This window comes from Phascolarctos cinereus, unplaced genomic scaffold, assembly GCF_003287225.1.
Source record: "Phascolarctos cinereus isolate Bilbo 61053 unplaced genomic scaffold, phaCin_HiC Scaffold_4;HRSCAF=312, whole genome shotgun sequence".
NCBI lineage: Eukaryota > Metazoa > Chordata > Mammalia > Diprotodontia > Phascolarctidae > Phascolarctos > Phascolarctos cinereus.
Genome location: NW_027555847.1, coordinates 458299826 through 458318829, shown reverse-complemented (window position 1 = coordinate 458318829; position 19004 = coordinate 458299826). Strand labels below are relative to the sequence as shown.

Here is a 19004-nt window from a genome sequence, read left to right as displayed (position 1 = left end):
ATGCCAGAGCTAGGGCTTGGAAATGGGAGATGTAGTATCATATGTGAGAAATGGCAAAAAAGGCTAGTTTGGCTGGACTGTGGAGGTTATGGAGGGGAGCAATGCATAATTAGTCTGGAAAGGTGGAGTACAGTTAACAAGTCAACAAGCATTCAGTGATTATTATCTGCCAGACATTGTGCTAAGTGCTGAGGGTACAGGGAAAGGCAAAAACACTCTCCCTGTCCTCAAGGAGGCCACATTCTAACGGAAGAGATGTAAAATAACTATGTACATTTGGCAACTAATTGGATGTGAGGATAGTGAGGAGCCAGTGATGACCCCACGTTTGGAAATCTGGATAACTGGAAGAATGGTGTTGCACTCTGCAGTTTTAGGAAAGTTTGAAAGAGGGATAGGTTTTAGGGGAAAGACATTAGGTGTTAGACATAATGAGTTTGATATATCCATAAAACATCCAGTGTAGTCTAATAGACATGTAATAGTCTTAATGGACATAAAGTCTAAAAGACAGTTGATGATACAGGAATAGAACTCAGAAGAGAGTTAGGATTCAATTTGTGGATCTGAGAATTCTCAATATAGAGAAAATTAAAGCAAGGGCCCAGGAAGAAAGTTTGGGGTGCTTCCCCTAGTTATGAGGCAGGATGCAAATGATGATCTAGAAAAGGAGACTGGGGGAAAAAGAAAGTGATCCAACAGGTAGAAGGAAAATGAGAACAGTATCACAAAAACTCAGAGAGGAGACAGTATACAGGAGGGGATGATGCTCAGCAGTGTCAAATGCAGCAGAGAGGTCAAAAAGGCTGAAGAACGAAAGATCATCACACTTCTTTTTTAAGAGATCATTGGTAATTTTGGAGAGAGCAATTATAGTTGTGATGAAGTAAGAGGTGAGATTGTACAGGGTTGAGAAGAGATTAAATGGAGGTGTTAGGTATAAATAGCTTTTTCTAGGAGTTTGGCTCTGAAAGGCAAGAGAGATAAAGGATGAGAACCTGAGGGAATGAAAGGGCTAGAAAGCATTTAGGGTTTTTGTTTTTGTTTTCTTAGGATAGAGCTAACTTCAACATGTTTGTAGACAGCAGGGGAGGAACCAGTGGCATATAGGGAGAAAACAAAAATGAGGGAAAAGGGATAGTTGTAGAGGCAATTTGCTAGAGAAGATTGGTGAGGATGGATCAAGATTACATGTAAAGAGATTGACTGTATGGAGAAAGGTTTCCTCATTATTAGAGACTAGAGAAAGGAAATAATGGAGGATTATGCAAGGAGTTATGAGATATAGAAAATGGAGAAGAGAAAGCTGTCAGCAAATGGTTTCTTTTCTCAATAAAGTACTAACTAAAGTCCTTAGAAATATCTGATTTAATCCCCCCATCTAATATATACTGGTTATATGATCCTATGCAAATTACTTTACCTCTGAGTGCCTGAGACAACTCTCTCAGACTGCCTGACACATAGTAGGGCTTAAAACAAATGTTTGTTGTTGAAGATACAGATTTGCTTCAGTAGAGCAAGCTTTCTGTCCTTGAGATCCTTATATCAAATCATAGGTCTGACACCCACCTACCCTACCCCCTGAAAAAAAAGAACAAATGGAAATTACATGAACTGAAAAGAACACTATAACAAAAAAGAATTCTTCAGCTAATGTTTGAGAGGGCCTTCCTTGGAAATAGGCAAACATTGTTACGCTGGCATAAATTAACTTTTAACTTACTAGTTGATTTCAATGTCACTTATTCTTTTGACTTTGAGTACAAAATTGAGTGTCGTCGAATAAATTTTGAGTTTTGATTAGCATGGCTAATTTGGCATTGATTAAATGACAACTTTGAAGTTAATATCACCAGAAAATTTTTCCCATAAATTAGGCAATTGTGTAATAGTAGAATCCGAAAAAACCAGCAACATGCTGAGACTTATCAAAATCTAATTTTCCTCTTTTACTTTTATCTTCCACATTTATCTTCTTTCATTTTCTAGTTCTAATAGCAAGGGATAGCTATTACTTTAGAGATGGTAGATTCTGCCCCTACCAGTGATCTTATTTTTCCTGCTTAAAGCACTAGAATGTCTCTCTTCCCTTTCTTACCAGTGAAGGCATTCTGGTTGCCTCCTTCCAACTCCCAAGTCCTCTCAGGCCTCCCCTATAAGCAACTGAGTAGGTAATGCTGAGATTTTCTATAAGAAAATGTCAAATATGTCACTGTTGTTATCCTACTTTGCTAGTCAAGAACTCTGGTTTTACAAAAATTCAGTATGCATGTTGCAGTACAATAAATTGGGCAAGAAAAAGTGATGGTTGAAGTAGCTCTTGTTGAATGGGAAGAAAAAATTTCAATAAGCAATTAGTCCTATGTTGGAAGAACTAGGTTATATGAGTGCTTAGCACCAAAGTTTGTTTGTTTGTTTTTAAGGGTTTATTTATTGTAGTATGGCAGTATGATTTTCAGTTTATCCTTGTGAAAAAAGCTAAGCCTTTAATCTATTACATAATAAAGTCTTAAGGTACCTTATTGATAATTCAGTCCTAATTCCTAATAACTACTTATACTTTGTCTTATGAAATCAGCTTTATTTTCTTTTGCAAAAACCAAATGTCACAAGACCACGAATATCTAAAATTATGACAGTTGTGCCAATAATCAGGCTTATCCTAGCTTCTGTTTTAAGAAGATTTTTTTCCCCTTAAAATGAAGGTCATTTCGAGAGTAGTGTACCCTTTCTATGTGAGAAACAGCATCAGAGAGTTGAGGTTGTCTAATATTGAAATAGACATTCTCAAGGGCCTAGCCCTAGATAGGGTGAAATGAATTGGGCAGTACTCCAGGAGGCTAAGCTGCTTGTGCTGGGATGAGATAGGAGAGGGAAGACAATAAAGAAGAATTCTACCAGCTAAAAAGGAATGGAAGTATAAAGGTACAAATATCTTCATCATTTCCAAAGTCTCTCCTTCCTTCCATACTCTACTCCCAGGGTTGCCTGTTGTCCTTTTGTGACTTTTTTTCCCCCTTTAAAGCTATTGATGATTGATTTTAATCTGATTTTTCTTTAGTAGAAATATAGTCTCATCAATGTGATTGATTATTCCCTCTAAGCAATGCAGACCACAAGCATACCTGCTTTTCCTGTGTGTGGTTCATACATGTTTTTCCATATATTTGCTACAAGGGGAGGGAATAAATTTTTCCAACATACGTCAATACCTCTTGACATGTGCATATGAATCAAGCGTGTGGACCATCCATTGGGTCTTCCACAGTCTTGCCATGTGACTGGCTGACCTTTTCTGATTCCTCATCTTTTATACCACCTTTCTGGACTAATTCCTAATTTTTAATGTGCTACATCCTGCTCAAACCCTTCAAGTATCATATTTTCATTTGAACCATCCTCACTTTAATTCTTAAAATACTTAGTACTTCCATGACTTGTAACTATATGATATCACCAAAAGAATACCAAAGTCAAAAGGTGAACCTTTACTTCAGATAGAAGCTTGGGTCATTAAAAGAATTGTATAACTTCCCAAAACCTGTTTATGCCTATATAAAAATTTTGAAGGGACCGCACAGTGTTTATTACCTTTTCCCTAAGAGCAGCCTTTATTCAGAGCATACTTGTGTGTGTGTGTGTGTGCTTGAGCTCTAGAGAGTATGAAAGCAAGTACACAACTCTTGAAGTATACAACAGTGTCTTCCCATCTTCCTCCACTTTATCGTAAACCAACCCATTGTCATGTGGTCTTCCAGACCAGGGATGTTCTAAACCAAGCTACTTGGGCTCACGTGGATCCTCCGGAAAGATAGCATAGGTTTCTAAGGCTAGGAGATAGGGATGCCCTTCAGATTAGTGTTCATTTGGCTGCTTTTCACTTGGTTATAATATAAATATGAAGCATCTTATGCAAAAAGTAAAGCCTCCCTCTTAGAAACAAAATAGCTAATGGAAATCTTGATGAGAAAATTGTCTGTAATTTAGATGAGAGGAGAAACTTGCTGTGGGTGAGAAACTGTCTTCTTTTTGTTTTATTAACAACATAAAAATATTTTAGCAGTTTATGGTGGTCTTAAATACTGGAATATAGACACAATTCTGATTGTTAACTGATTAGTATTGACCTTATTTCTTTTTGCTGTGATTTTCCTATTTGTTTTTAAATACTTTATGAAAGTAATAGAGCAATAGTGAACATATGAAAGCAATACTCATTATTTAGCAGACAGACTGAATTTGTATTACTGATTTTATAAACAAATATTTTTTGGTTTAGTTGTAGGATCGTGATTATATGACACAAGTCATATAAACCAAAAATTGTGCACTTCAGTCTAGATTTAAATTGAGATTCTTTTGTTAGCATTCTAAACCTCTGGGAAAATTATGTGAAAAACTTGGGCTATGAAGGAAAGACTCACTTTCCTTCTCTGCTGATATGGATTTGTCATCATTGGAATTCTGGGAAAGAGAAATGGTATAGTAGTGGATAGTAATGGACTTGGAGAGAGGAAGATCTGACTTTGAATACTGCCTTAGATACTTACTAGCTCTGTGACTCTGGGCAAGTCACTTAATCTCTCCCAGACTCATTTTCCTCAAATGTAAAATAGGGCTAATAGCACCTACTCACAGTGTTGTTAGGATTAAATGAGATAAAATATATATGGTATTTTGCAGTCTTTTAAGTGCTACATAAATGCTAGCTCTTATTACAAATGCTTCTAGCAGATAGCAAGGATAAATTAAAATGATGATTTTTTCTGGCTTAAAAAATAGAAATTAATTTTGGGAAGTTAAATTTTTCTTATATTCATCACTTCATTGAGACTGGTTGTTTTACTCTTTGAAGACCAGAAATTAGCCTACTCCCCAACACCCACCTACACCAAAGAAAAAAAAAAGCCCTAAATGCCCAAGGAAGGGCACACTTTTTTTAAGCCTTCACAAAGAACTTGTAGACTGATGACTCTTAATGAGGTAGAAGGCATATAAAAAAAGTAATATATAATCATAATAAGGAAACACCTAGTAATTTGCTACTGATTCCAGAGGCAAGAGGAACAGAGAGCAACTTCTGTGGCTTGAACAAAGTAAGCATATATCCATGCCTAAGATAAATGGTTATTTATGATTAGAGTAGTTCAGTGTTTCTGTTTTTTGGAAACCTGATTAAAGTTCTCAACAGTTGTGTCCTGATTTTGGGTTAAAGAAAAAGGAGTCATGATAATCTAAGCCCTTTATTCTAGGAAGCTATTCTGAGGGTTCAAGAGTAGCCCTGAGGTGTGTAGAAAGGGTTAGCTAGAAGGAAAAGAGATCTGAATGTCCTCCAAATTTAATTATTTTCATAGTTCTTATATGACATGCTTTAATATAGGAGGAAACAAGCATGTGATCATCCAGGTCCAGCCCTTAAAATAAATAAAAAGTTAAAAGATCTTGAGGTACAATGGCACGGTTGAAAAGGAAGAGGAAATAAGATTTCAGAAATAGTGTTTAGCGTTAATAATTCTAGCTGATATGATTACTATGAACTTTGTAGAGAAAACTAATTAATGATTCTCAAATTATTAGTGATTTCTAATCTATGGATTGAATTATGGGTCTGATCTATCCTGTGTCCTGATTATAAATAGATTTGGGCCTAAGTTCTTTAGACAAGTGACTTATCTATGTGAGTTTTAGTTGGTCCTGATGTGCTGTACATAAACTTTCAGCATCACAGGAAGATTAGCTACTTAGCTAAAAAGGGAAGGAAGAATATTCATAGAATCCTTGAGCTTCTAGCCTGAGGGAAAGGGCTGTCTTTTCCTTTTCTTTGTATCTCCAGCACTGAACACGGAGCATGGCACTAGTAGGAAGACTTGTTGACCGACTGGGAAATTTGAATTCTAGTTGGCAATATGATGAAAAGAGAGAAATGACTTTTTAAGCCATTAAATATTCAACTTATCAATTGCCAAATGTTAACAGTTATCTTAATGGAATTGATACCTTATTAGGTCATCTGAAAAATTACACGTGTTGCTCTAAACTCCATTTGGTGTTAATTTTTATCTATAACTCATTACACTTGTGTTTGGAGCTGAGCAGGAGCTCTGGATGTTTCTTGTATTATGCACCTCTTGGGCAGTCTGGTGAAACCATAGGACTGCCTTTTAGAATGTTTTTAAATGCATAAAATAAAATGCATAGAATTTCAAAGGAAATTAATTATATTGAAATACAATTATCAAAATATTTTTTAAAATAAGTTCATCAACTCCAGGTTAAGAACCCCTGATTTAGTCCAACTACCTCATGTTATAAATGAGAGAACAGTCCCAGAGAAAGTTAGTAATTTGTGCAAGTTCACACAGTAAGTTAGTTAGTGGTAGAACTCAAGTTTCCTGACTACATCTAAGTTCATCATGCTTTCCAGTATAACACACTACATCCTATAAAAATCATAAGCAGATTAATTTTTTCTAATTAACATTTTATTGATTCCCTTTTTCACATGGTCATTTCTGGATATACCACCTCCCCCTCACTAATGAACCTTCCTTTGTAACAAAAACGACTAAGTAAAATCAGCCAACATAGCAACCATATCTAATAATGTAATATAACATTTTTTGCTGTGGGATCCCTGCCTCTATTCCCCACCCTCACCCCCCCTTACCAACTTTACTAGAAAAGAAAGGAGGAAAGGCATTTCCTCTTCTCTTCTCCTAAGGGGAAAATGTTTATTGCAGTTAGTGTTCAGCTTCACTTTGTATTCTCTTTATATTTACATTATTGTAGTCATTATATACATTATCCTGGTTCTGCTTAGCTTGCATTGGTTCAGTTCATACAAGTCTTCTCATGCTTTTCTGAAATCCTCTTTTGTCATTTCTTATGGAATAATATTGCTTGCATTGTATTAATCTATACAATTTTTTCAGCCATTCCCCAATCAGACAGTTACTTTGTTTCTGGTTATTTATAGCTACCACAAAAAGTGGTGCTATGAATATTTTAGTATTTGTGAGACCTTCTTGTTTTTTTACCTCCTTTGAATATATGCCTAGTGATCTGATGGTCAAAAGCTATGAATAGTTGAGTGATTTGTCTTACATAATTCCAAACTTTTCCAGAATAGTTGAGTCAATTCATAGCACCACCCACAATATATTAATGAGCTTGTATTCCTGCAGCCCTTTCAGCACTATTTCCATCTTTCCCCACCTTTGCCAGCTTGCGGGTTGTGAGGGTAAAACTTCAGAGTTGTTTGAATTTCTTATTACTGTCTTTGAACAATCTTTCATATGAAATTATTGATAATCTTTTAAAATTGTTTATTATTTTGTCTCTTATCTATTGGGAAGAGATTGAATTTTAAATATGAGACTTGAATTGGAGCAGTAGATATACTAATAGTATTGTGAAATTTTTGTAGTTCTGAGTCACCATTTGAGGTAACATCATCCCATCCTTTAATAGCAGCAGTCACTGTTTAATGAGCACTTATTTTTGCTGAATTATTAGTATTGCCATCATTCTAATTGTATCCATTTTAAAAGTCTAGCTGCTTCTTTTATTAGCTTTTTGGCTGCAAGGCAACTATAGAAATGTTCTTGCATATATGTATTAGATATTAACTGCTTCTGTAATACAATTTTAAATCTCTGTAGCCACAAAAATAATAAATCAAAAAATATAGGATGGATAATGGTGAAAATTTGACTCTTGGGCTTTTTCTGTTCCCATCTCCTTACTTAAGTAATAGAGAAGAAACAATAGTGTGCCATATATTTTTAAGGAAAAGATACCTTGCCTTAATTCAGATATAAGTTAAGATGACCTACTTATGTCTAGGTACCTTAGAGGATGCTTAACCTTTTTTGGTGTTATAGATCCCTTTGGCAGTCAGGTGAAACCTACAGACTTCTTCTCAGAGTAATGTTTTTAAGTGCACAAAATGCAAGACGTGGGATTACAAAGGAAGCCAATTATATTGAAATGTAGTTTTCAAAATATTTTCTTAAAAAATGCTCGTGGACTTCTGCCTTGGAGAGCTACCCCCACTGTTATCAGTCTCAAAAGTCTTGGGAATGTATTACACAATTTGGTTAAGCATCCTTTCTGTCACTCTCTATATGTCCATTTAGATAACTCTTGATGGCTATAATTAAGTGGTACAAATTTCAAAATAGATGTTGATTAGAACCAAAATATGATTTTGTAAAGTTTATATACTAGTAAAGGTTAGGTTTGTGTTTGGTTTACATTTAAAGGTTAACTTCGTAATTGGGAAAAGAGATTTTCTAAATACTTCTATGAGTATAGTAAAGTTTCAATGTTTTGGTGGTTAGCATCTTAAAACATTAACACTTACTTGCAAATTTAAGAATCTTAGTCCATGTAACCCATATCTTTTTTTTTTAGTTTCCCAACTCTCTGATTTCCCTTCCCCCTTCTTAAGTATTTGATTAGCTTGTTTTTTCCACTATTTCCAGAATTTTTTACTTGGTTTTACAAAGTTTTGTATGTCTTAGTGCCTTAATAGTTCGCACTATCAGTGCAGTAATTATATAAACTTTTCCAGTGGAGATGAGAGAGAGATCTTGCTAAAGCAAAAAAACCAACCTCAAAATATCACCTTACCTTCACATAAGAAGGTAAAATTTCCTTCTTTACAGTTTGTGTGTGGATGTTTCTGTTTTGGCACAAAATGTACTTCTCAGAAAACTCCCCAATAAAATATATTTCTCTAAAACAGATAAACAAAACCTTCTAATTACATGATTGTGATTAATAGAGCATTTCACTTTCTACTTTTATAATTTGCCATATGTTAACAAAAAAGAATAATGTCTACATTGACTTTGGTAACAACCATCATAGTAGATTTATTTATGTTACTAGTTGCGTACATCCTTCTTTTGGCTCTTCTTTCCTCATTCCTACATCACTTCATTAACATTTTCCCATGTTTTTCTGAATTCTTCATATTTACCATTACGTATGGTACAATAATATTCCATTGTGTTCATATGCCATAGTTTGTTCAATCATGGGAACATTTTATCACTTAATGATGCTACTACAAATATTTTTGTGCACATGGTTCTTTTGTCATTCGTCTCTTTAGAGTACTTTTTTGTGTCAGAGGGTAATAATGTAGTGGGAAATAATCACTAGGTTTGGAGATTCAGAGAACCTGAGTTCATTTCCCCACTTTTCCACCTTCTTGTTTAGTTGGTCAGTCGTGCCTAACTCTTCATGACTCCTTTTTGGGGGTTTTCTTGGCAAAGATAGTGGAGGGGTTCGCCATTTCCTTCTCCAGCTCATTTTACAGATGAGGAAACTGAGGCAAACAGCATGAAGTGACTTGCCCAGGTTACAGAGCTAGTAATTGTTTGAGGTCGGGTTTGAACTCAGGTCTTCCTGACTCCAGGGCTAGTGCACCATCTATTTGCCCTTTAAAAGCACTACTAATGATCATATTCCTATCCTAGAAATCCTTTATCATCATTCATCACATTTATTTTTTTCCCCACATTTATGATTAATAACTTGCCTGCTTCTAAGAAGAGTTTGAGGCATCAAGGTATTTTTTCGTGTTCCTATCATAATCTCCACTGTGTTTTTTAGAATATTATGGGCCTAAACTTGGGATTCTTCCTCTGATTTGTAGACAGCTGGATAATAGGGAGTTAGAAAAGCTTTGAGGAAGGATGCTTTTTAGAAGTGTTTTCTTGATCCAGAGAATACTATATATATGCATTAAGAGTATTTCTCTTGTGAGAATTTTAATTTTCTTAGTGTCCATTAATATAATTTATTTACAAATTAAAATTTGTGTAAGCTTTTAAATACATTTTTAAAACATCATCAGTCTCAAATTTTCAAAAGCCACACTTTGCAGATACAGCATTTCTTTGCATTCTCATTTGTTTAGTTTTCAACTAATTTGCCCTGACACTGCAGCTGCAGTCCTCTTTGTGCTGTAAAAATCTTTCATTAAGAACACCAAGCATGAACTAGAGGATTTTTGGAAAGGGAAGAGAAGGATTGCTAGACTGTTAAGAGTTAATTTGCCGTAAACCTGTAAGAACAGATTACTAAAGATGTGACATAGCTTATAATTGTTCGTTTAGTTTCACTCACGTGTTTAAGAAGTCATTAAGACTGTGCAAACACAGGAAAACATAAGAGGTTTACAACTAACATTAAAAGTTACTTATGGGGAAAAAGAAGTTGTTTATGCTTTTGAGAGAAATGTTGAGATATTATGGAAATGTTTGGGATATTTCACAAAATGTGGTAGCATCTATTACAATTTCACTGTACATCTGACTTTCACTGTTTATATCTGACTTCCTGTTCATACAAAACTTTCTGACTGAAAGATTTAGTAAGAATTTGGTATTGTAGGTTCTTGATAAAACTCCTCATTTCAACTTCCACAATTTGTCATGTTTGGCTAGGGTTGAAATATACAATGCAATAATTTATGTATAACTGTAGCCAAAATGGTGTATTATATACTATGTAGAAAGTGTAGATGACTAGAATGTGACAAAGCATTGTGCAGTTCTCTAGAATTTGAAACCCCCTAGGATGAGGGCCCTAGCCTTTTTCCTGATGTTCAGACCTACTTTGTATTTCCCTGAAGTCCTGTGATGGTTGCTGAGAGAGTGTGCAAGTCTCTGCCAGCTGAACTCCCTGCTGGTATCCCCTGCCAGCTATGGGAAAGCCGGCATCATGCCAGCAACCAACTTAGAGGTCTGCCCAGGTAAGTCTGAGAGTCAGTGATAGACTACTGTCTACTGTTTGAGGATCCACTGACCTAAATAGTCACTTGTTATCATCTGGATAACAAAGCCAAACTTCTTTCAGGTGAACTTTGTGGACTGGCACAAATCCATCTGATAATTGTGTAACGCTGTTGTTTTCCACTTTGGCAACATAGCCCTAGATTTGTACATAAGCTATTGGGTTATGCATTTCAAATATTTGCCCTTATATTTTTTCTCATGACTGTTCTGGAACAAGTGAGAAGCTCTTAGAACCTTGGTTTGAACTGACTGGTGTCATAGCAACTGACACTTCACCCTTTGCTGATCCCTACCTCATTCTTGGTGTAATATTTGTGTGCATTAATAATGCATTATGAAGTGCCAAATTTCATTCTGCCATCAAACTATGTCAACCAGTGAATACCTTGTACTAGTCATCTCAGATAGCATCTACCAAACTGCAGGGCGCAAGAATAATTAGGAAGGGAAACTAGTACATAAAGTCAAGCTGCTTTTGAAATTACAGAATGTGATGCTTTCCATACAAATACATGTACAAATAAAAAGTACATAACATCCTTTTTCTTGTTTATGATAAGATTGATGTTGATTAAGTAATTTACTCTTGTTCTTGTGAATTTAAAGCCCGAGTTTATTTGTGAAAGCATAAACAACATAGTTGATTCCTTCCATACAAGCTGCTGAGGAAATGTTTAATGGAAACTCAGCACTCAGTCACATATTGTATTATGCTACAATATGAAACCTAAGCCAAGGTTTAGAAAGGAGACTGATTAAGTGGTAATGATTTGAATGTCCATACTAGTCCTTGCTACTGGGTGTTCATTCATAGAGCAGTTTTGTGATGCCTACAAAATGACGTTCTTTCTAAAGAAAGGCCTTCAACTGATTAGCCAAAATATGGTTATCTTAGAGCTATAGAGAAAGCTATGGAAAACTTAGTCTTTTGTTCACAGAAAGCCAAATTTCTCCTTGATGGGGAACAGGGAAGGGAGACTGCTAACAAAAAACAAAGTTTCCTTTTTTAAAATGCTGTTTGGTACAGTTTTTTGGTAGCTGTTAAAAGTGGGACAACTCACTAAGTAGGTATTTCTGGTTTTGTCCTCTAATTTTACTGTGTCCACAAGATGCCAGTTCAAAAGCAAAAATCTCTATCAAACCAAAGTTGTTTTTCATAGATTTCTTGAAGTAAGTTACTCTTAATTTGGGGGGGGATAGGTGAGGGAGAGGGGAGCAGGTGGTTTTTCTTTCTGTATGAAATTGACCTAAAATGTTTGGCTTTTGTGACAGATGGACATTTCCTAGAATGTTTGGCCCAGTTGTCACGCTGCACAGAAAGATGCACAAACCAAGTACTAGTCTCAGACAGAAATAAAATCTGCTTAAAAATGTCATCAGAACTGGGAAGAAGTTACCATTATCACTATCAGAATCTGATAGCCAGTGAAGCAAAATCAAAACCCAGTTAAATTTGTCTTCTACCAGATGTATGGTGGAAGAAATCATCTTTCAAGGCCTAGGGGAATAGATATGTCATTTAATACCTATAGGCAAAAATGTCTCATAAGGATATGTAAAGATTATTAAAGCAAAACTATTTTGTCTGTGTTTTTCTAAACACAAGAACCAGAATTGGATTGTAGTAAACAGCGTTTGTGTTCTTATTTGCAGCAGACATGATTCAGAATGTCAGTTAACCAAGTAGCAAATGTTAGGATTTTATATCATGTGTATTCCTCAGGACTTAATGTTGGACCATTTAGCAAAGATATATGTAGAAATTTTTTTTTGACATTACTACCACCATTTTGGTTAATTTTCTTCTTTTCAATCTAGTCTTGAAAAGGTAATGAGAACTGATTTAGAATTTGTCATTAGTGATTTTTGACCTATTACTACTTTTGCAATACTTTTAGAGTATATAAAGATAATTAGCCAAAGCATGATTCCTAACTAAATAGATCTGGAAACACACAAATACTTTTCCTGGCCTATTTTGAGAACATATGTGTTCTGTGTTAATGTGACTTTATTTTATTTATACAATTGAGTTATCATTCTGGACTTTTATGCTAGAGCCTGAAGACAGATTTTAATGTCCTGAAATAGTTGGTTCTCAAAACTTAGGGTTCATGAACCATTTCAGCAGAACAAAATAAAGGTAATGACATGAACTACCTACCCCAATCACTCCTACTTGCCAGTACTGGAAAAAAAAAAGTCAGAACTTCTGCAAACTATGTGTCTTTAATCTGTGCCCACCATGGGCTTAGTATTGCTAGTTTTATGAGGAATACTGGGAAATTATATGGCACAGTCCATGCCCTTGAGTGAAAATCTAGTTGGAGAGGCTGTTAATACTAGAACAAACAACATTACAAGGCAGCCTATGTATAATTAAGTGCTAAACTGTATAGAACATAGTGTCATATAGGAATTTGGGGAAAGGAGAAGACTATAGACAAGGTTGGGATAAGAGTTTACACTATAGGATTATTGTTGGCATTAAGTGAGAGAACATCTGTGAAGTACTTTGAAAAGTATAAAGCACTATACAAATATAATAATAATGCTACCAGCTTATTTGTATGGTTCTTTATAACTTATAAAATAGTTTCACACAGTTATTTCATTTTGATCCTCATAGCAACTCTGTGAAATAGGTAGGGCAGGTGACATTTTCAACTTACAGATCAAGAAATTGAGACTGAGAGGTATGACTTGCCTGGTATCACACAAGCTAACAAGCCCTCTCCCCCAAGGGGCTCTAGCCTGGGCTCCCATAGACTTGGGGGAAAGTAACTAGGGAAGTCTCTGAAACAAAGCTTAGCTATGACTCATTTAGGGTATCCCCAAAATGTGGGGAATAAGGTCTCTTTTGAAAACATTCAGTATACCACATGAATATTAGAGAGAGGATAGAGGGTTTTTTTTTCCACCACAGAAAATGCTTAATTTTTTATGTAAAAGACTCACAAGCCTACATTAACAGATACAGAAATATAAAACAATAATATGCTCATTATCTTCTTCTGGGAGGTAAAAATAACTTTGTAAAAGTGTGAAGCACATATTTCCATTTCACATTCATCTTGGACCTTTATTGCCTCAGTAATTCACCAGGGTGTCATTTGGGATTTTCCACTACAGGGTCCTCCTGGCAGTGGAACCATTGTGTTATTCTGGAAATTGTCTCCTGCTAGGCAGCAAACACCCACCTCAAAACCCAAGCTTTCTGACTCCAAGTCCAATAATCTTTATACGCCATGCAGCCTTTCTTGGTATATGAGGGATTGTGACTGAGCTGGGTCTTTAAAAGAGATAATTAAAAAGAAGAGCATCCCAGAGGCATCAGCATGAGTCAAATGAATATCAAATGGTAAGACAGATAAGGAGACAGAAGCAAAAGTTTTGAGTTGGTTAGTAGTGGAAGTTAAAGTTGTTGGGTTGTGGGGATTTTTTTTAATCATTTATAGGCAGTGGGATAGAATGGACACAGCACTAGGCTTGGGTTCAGATACCACTCCTGACAGTTACTAGTTGTGTGACCAACGGTAAGTCACCTAAACTTTCTGTTTGTTTATCCATAAAATGGGGCTGGTGTTGGTAATAGTCCATAAAGTTCTTTGCAAATTTAAAAACATTACATGTGTCAGTTGCTAACATAATTTTTATAGGTAGTCTGGGGCCAGATTATACGGGAAAATGAATGGCAAGCATAATATAGACTTTAGAGTATTCAGTAAAAAGCCATTGAAGGTTCTTGAGTAGGGTGAGGACATTATGGAAATGGTTTTCCAGTAAAATTAATCTGGCAACTTATGCAGGATTTACTAGGGGATATGAGGACAAATTTCACCAGAATCAATGGGAGGAAATGACACTGCTTTTGAAGAGATACCAATAAGGATGTAGTGGAACAAGTACTGGATTTGGAAGCCAAATATTTGAGTTCAAATCTCAACTCTGCCAATTATGACATGTGTGATCTTGGGTAAATCATATCCTGTCTCTGGGCCTCAGTTACCTATATTTTTTTTAACAGAGGTGTTGGATTAGATTAAAAAAGCATTTACTTTGCACCTACAATGTGTCACGCACTCTGCTATTCACTGTGGATAAAAAGACAAAAATGAAACCATCCTTGCTCTCAGATATAGTTGATCTGGGTAGGCATGTACATATATAAGTATATACAAAATATATAAGAACCAAAGGGTAATAGGAGATGGTTAACCAGGTGGGAAGAGGTAAGAGACGCCTCAGGTAGGAGATGGCTTTTGAGATGAGCTTTGAAGCAAACTAGAGATTCAGAGTGGTGGAGATGGGGAGACAGTGCAAAAGCCACCGAGATGGACCGTCACACATGAGGAACAGCAAGGCCAAACAATTTGACTGGACTGTGGAGTAATGTGTAACAAGGCTTGAAGGGCTTTAAATACCCAACAGGAATTTGTCTTTCGAATATGATCAAGAAGCCTTCAAAATGAAGAGAGGGAGAGAATAATAGGTATCACATAGAAAGGATAGCTGAAAAGAAGATCATTAAGTCATTGATGGGAGACAGTGTCTGAAAGCTAGCAAATTAAACCCATAAACTCAGATGTCTCTATGCAAAAAGCAGAAAGTATGGGTAATAAACAGGATAAACTAGAGATCCTAACATAAGGAAACAAGTTTTATCTTCTGGGCATCACTGAAACTAGAACTTGTGCGTGAATACGGCTCTGGAAAGATAAGGCTTGTACAAAAGGAATAGACTAGATAAAAGGGGTGGTGGTGAAGCATTATATGTAGCAATAAGACCCATTTAAGAGGAAATTCAAGAGCCCAAGGAGCAGGCATGATGGAGAACATTTGGTTGGTGCTGAGTCAAGACAATGCATTGATGACACATGTAAGGTTAAATGTAAATAAAATTTTAACTCCTTGAGAACAGGGACTATTTTGGTTTTATATCCCCAACACATAAAACAGTAACTGGAACGTTATACATGCTTAAAAAATACATTTTGAATGATTAAGTCATCACCATAGGAGAAAAAGAAGTGATATTGTCACTTAAGTATACTATAGAATTGAAGGAGGAATTAAATGAGGGATTTGGGGAAAGAATCACAAATCCAGCATGAAGGAATGATAGCCTATTGATGAGAGATTTTGACACTAAACATCGATTGGAGTTCTCTTTCTGCTGAAAGCAGAGTGGCTGAGAAACTTGTGGCTTGCCTTTATGGTAATTTCATCTTTCTGAAAGGACGGCACCAAGTGCTGAAGTAGAAAGGATAGGAATCTTTGAATTCATACAGTTTGTGATCAAGGAGAGGAACGATATCACCTTGGATTTTGGCAGAACAGATTTCAAAGAGTTCACAGTGAGGACAGGCAGGATCCAATGGCCTCATAGAAGAGGAGTTGGCCCAAGAGGGATAGAAAACTCTCAAGAAAGAAACCCTGAAGATAAAAAAGGGAAGTTATTCCAAAGAGGTGAAAAAGAAGGAACTGCATGAAGAGAACCCACTGACCATGCCAGATTTTTAAAAGTTATATAAAAGATGGAAAATGGAGTAGGTGATTGAGGACGAATACAAAAGACTGGTACATTCCCATAAGAATCATTTTTAGAAGCACTAACACTCAGAATGGCTGAGGCTGATTAAGAATACTAAGGACAATAAAGAAGGGTCTCCTGGGATTTTAAAAAAAGTTGTGTTGAAGTCAAAGGAGATATCGAAGAAAGGATAAGATTGCTACTTATTAAAATATTTTGGGCAGTGAGAAGGCCAAACTATTCAACTCTTATTTTGTTTAATGTCTTCTGTGCCAAGAAGAATTGTTCTTTGGAGTGGAAATGATGGAATTTTTTTTAACTTAAGAGGGAGTTAAAACTAAAGTAAGATGATAATGTAATAACTGTCTTCAATGAATCAAGTCACCAGAATTAGATGGCCTGTGTCATCTGGTATTGAAAGAACTAGGCAATTAAATTGGCAGTGTAATTGAGTAACTGTCAGTGACTGGGAAGATGTGACTAGGCAGTAGTTCATGTGAGAAGAAAAAAGATCTGGAGATTCTTTATTGTCCTTAGTATTCTTAATCAGTCTCAGCCATTCTGAGTGTGAGTACTTCTAAAAATGATTCTTATTTAGTAAACCCGAAACTCAATGAGTCAACTCCTTTTTTTTTCAAAGATATATAACAATAGTGGCCATACTAGAGTACATTCAGGGGCAGCTTCCAGAAGGAGAGGGGTCATTGTTCTTCTGATCAGATCATACCTACAACACTGTTCACTTCTGAAAGCCACATGTTAGGAATGGCATAGACAAAGTAAAGCATATCCTGGTGGTGGTCGGATTTTGGAAACTCTGTTATATGAGGATTGGTCAGAGTTGGGTATGGTGGGGGGAAGGGAAAGAAGAGGTATTTTCCAAATGGACATCTGGCCAGTGGTTAGGTTATAACCTCTGTGAGCTACTGAAGTTAGGTGATAGAGGGACTGGGTCCTGGTACAGAAGTAAGGAGTAGGGAACTGAACAGTAAAGGCCTCAGGGAGGAATATTGGAGTATCAGGGTAGTTAGAGTTGTATTGTCAATAAAGCTATTACTGATCATCTTGAGGAGAGTGAGATTCAACCATCTTCCCACCCTCTGATTGGTTGATCACATACCCCTTGCATCAGGCCATGGCTTGGCCCCATTTTGAAGATCACTGATCTAGACCACTGATTTAAAGAGCTGTTTTTAACAGTTCTTACCCTTTTCCTTAACAGTACCTCAGGATAGATGATCATGTGTCCTTGCCATAGGAGTAATCCATTGTTGTGTTAAGTAGACATTTACAGGACCCACCATCTTTCTGATAAATGCAGAAGTTTTTGTTTTTGTTTTATTGAATTGGGAAAATAAAACATTTTGAAGCTAAAATTGAATTTCTATTAACAGTGTTTTATGTTCTAGATAGATTTCAGATAAAATTAGGAATAATTGTTGACGCTCAACTTTCTTTTTCAGACCACCAAAGCATTTCTTCCTACAATGCTGGAGATTAATCATGGTCACATTGTGACAGTTGCAAGTTCCCTAGGATTGTTCAGTACTGCTGGAGTTGAGGTTTGTCAACTACAAATCATTTTCTTCTGTTAAATCTGTATAACTTTAAGTGTCAAGCCCACTTGTAGCAATAAGGTTAACTACTGTTTAAATAATTCATAGCCCATTAAGGACTCCCCCCAACCCCCATCTCGAAGGATTTCTGGTCTTGCTAGTTAGAATGAGAATGAGACTTTTTGCAGAATTTCCCTTAAGAATCTAAACTTTTATCCCAATTGACAGCAGTTATCAGTACTTAAACCTCTCAGTTGATGGAACGTTGTTTGTGTTAGTACTGGACCAGATAGAAGGACAAGTACTGATTCTTCCTGGGTGTCATGGAGGTTAATGGCCCTGATTTGTAACTGCTAATGCTGAACCTTGGCCAGGGTTTGCCATCCCGGGCAGGACACTTGCAGTCCCATCCAAACAGCACCTGCAAAGTGTCAGTCACCGTACAACACATTGGTGACACCAGAGAACAAAACTGAAGCAATCTCCCCCATTCCTTCTCCTGAACCTCCACCCCCTCCTTGCTCCCAGAGCACTTCCACTCTGCCAGGGGTGCCAGGGAGGGGATACAGCATGTACAGAGATAACTATATACAGGGTAATTTAAGGACGTGAAACAAGTGTTAACTATCAGGGGACTCAGGAAAGCCCTCCCAGTGGAGATGGTCCATAAGCTGAACCCTGAAGGAAGTTACTAAAGCAAAGAAGCAGAAACCAAGTCAAACCCTTATTAAAATGGATGGTGGAGGTACATAATACTTGCTTACTCAGGTTAATTCATCCCTGTTTCAGTGGATCAGAAGAGGAAGCTATGTTACATGGGAGACGTAGCCCATAAACCTCCCAAGACTACCTTTTCATTTAAAATGACCTTCCTAATCACATACTAATTTTATTTTTCTTATATTTTTTAAAATTATATATAAAGACAATTTTTAACAAAATTCATTTTTTTAAAAATTGAGTTTCAAATTTTTTCCCTCCTTTCTTTTCTCCTCTCCCCCCTCATTGAGAAGGAAAACAATTTGGTATAGATTATACATCACAAATTAATTTTAAAGGTAAGCATGGTACAGTGTTGGGTGTTATTAAGCATGTAAAAGG

The 19004-nt window shown here is 36.2% G+C and overlaps 1 protein-coding gene across 1 annotated transcript in view; it reads left to right on the top strand.

Annotated features, from left to right (window-relative positions):
* Nucleotides 1–19004, top strand: part of RDH10 (retinol dehydrogenase 10) — a 36577-nt gene that overhangs the window by 13274 nt on the left and 4299 nt on the right. Inside the window, exon 3 of the mRNA XM_020971020.2 lies at nt 17811–17909. Coding sequence (XP_020826679.1) covers nt 17811–17909 — 99 coding nt within the window. The remainder of the gene's footprint in view (nt 1–17810; nt 17910–19004) is intronic.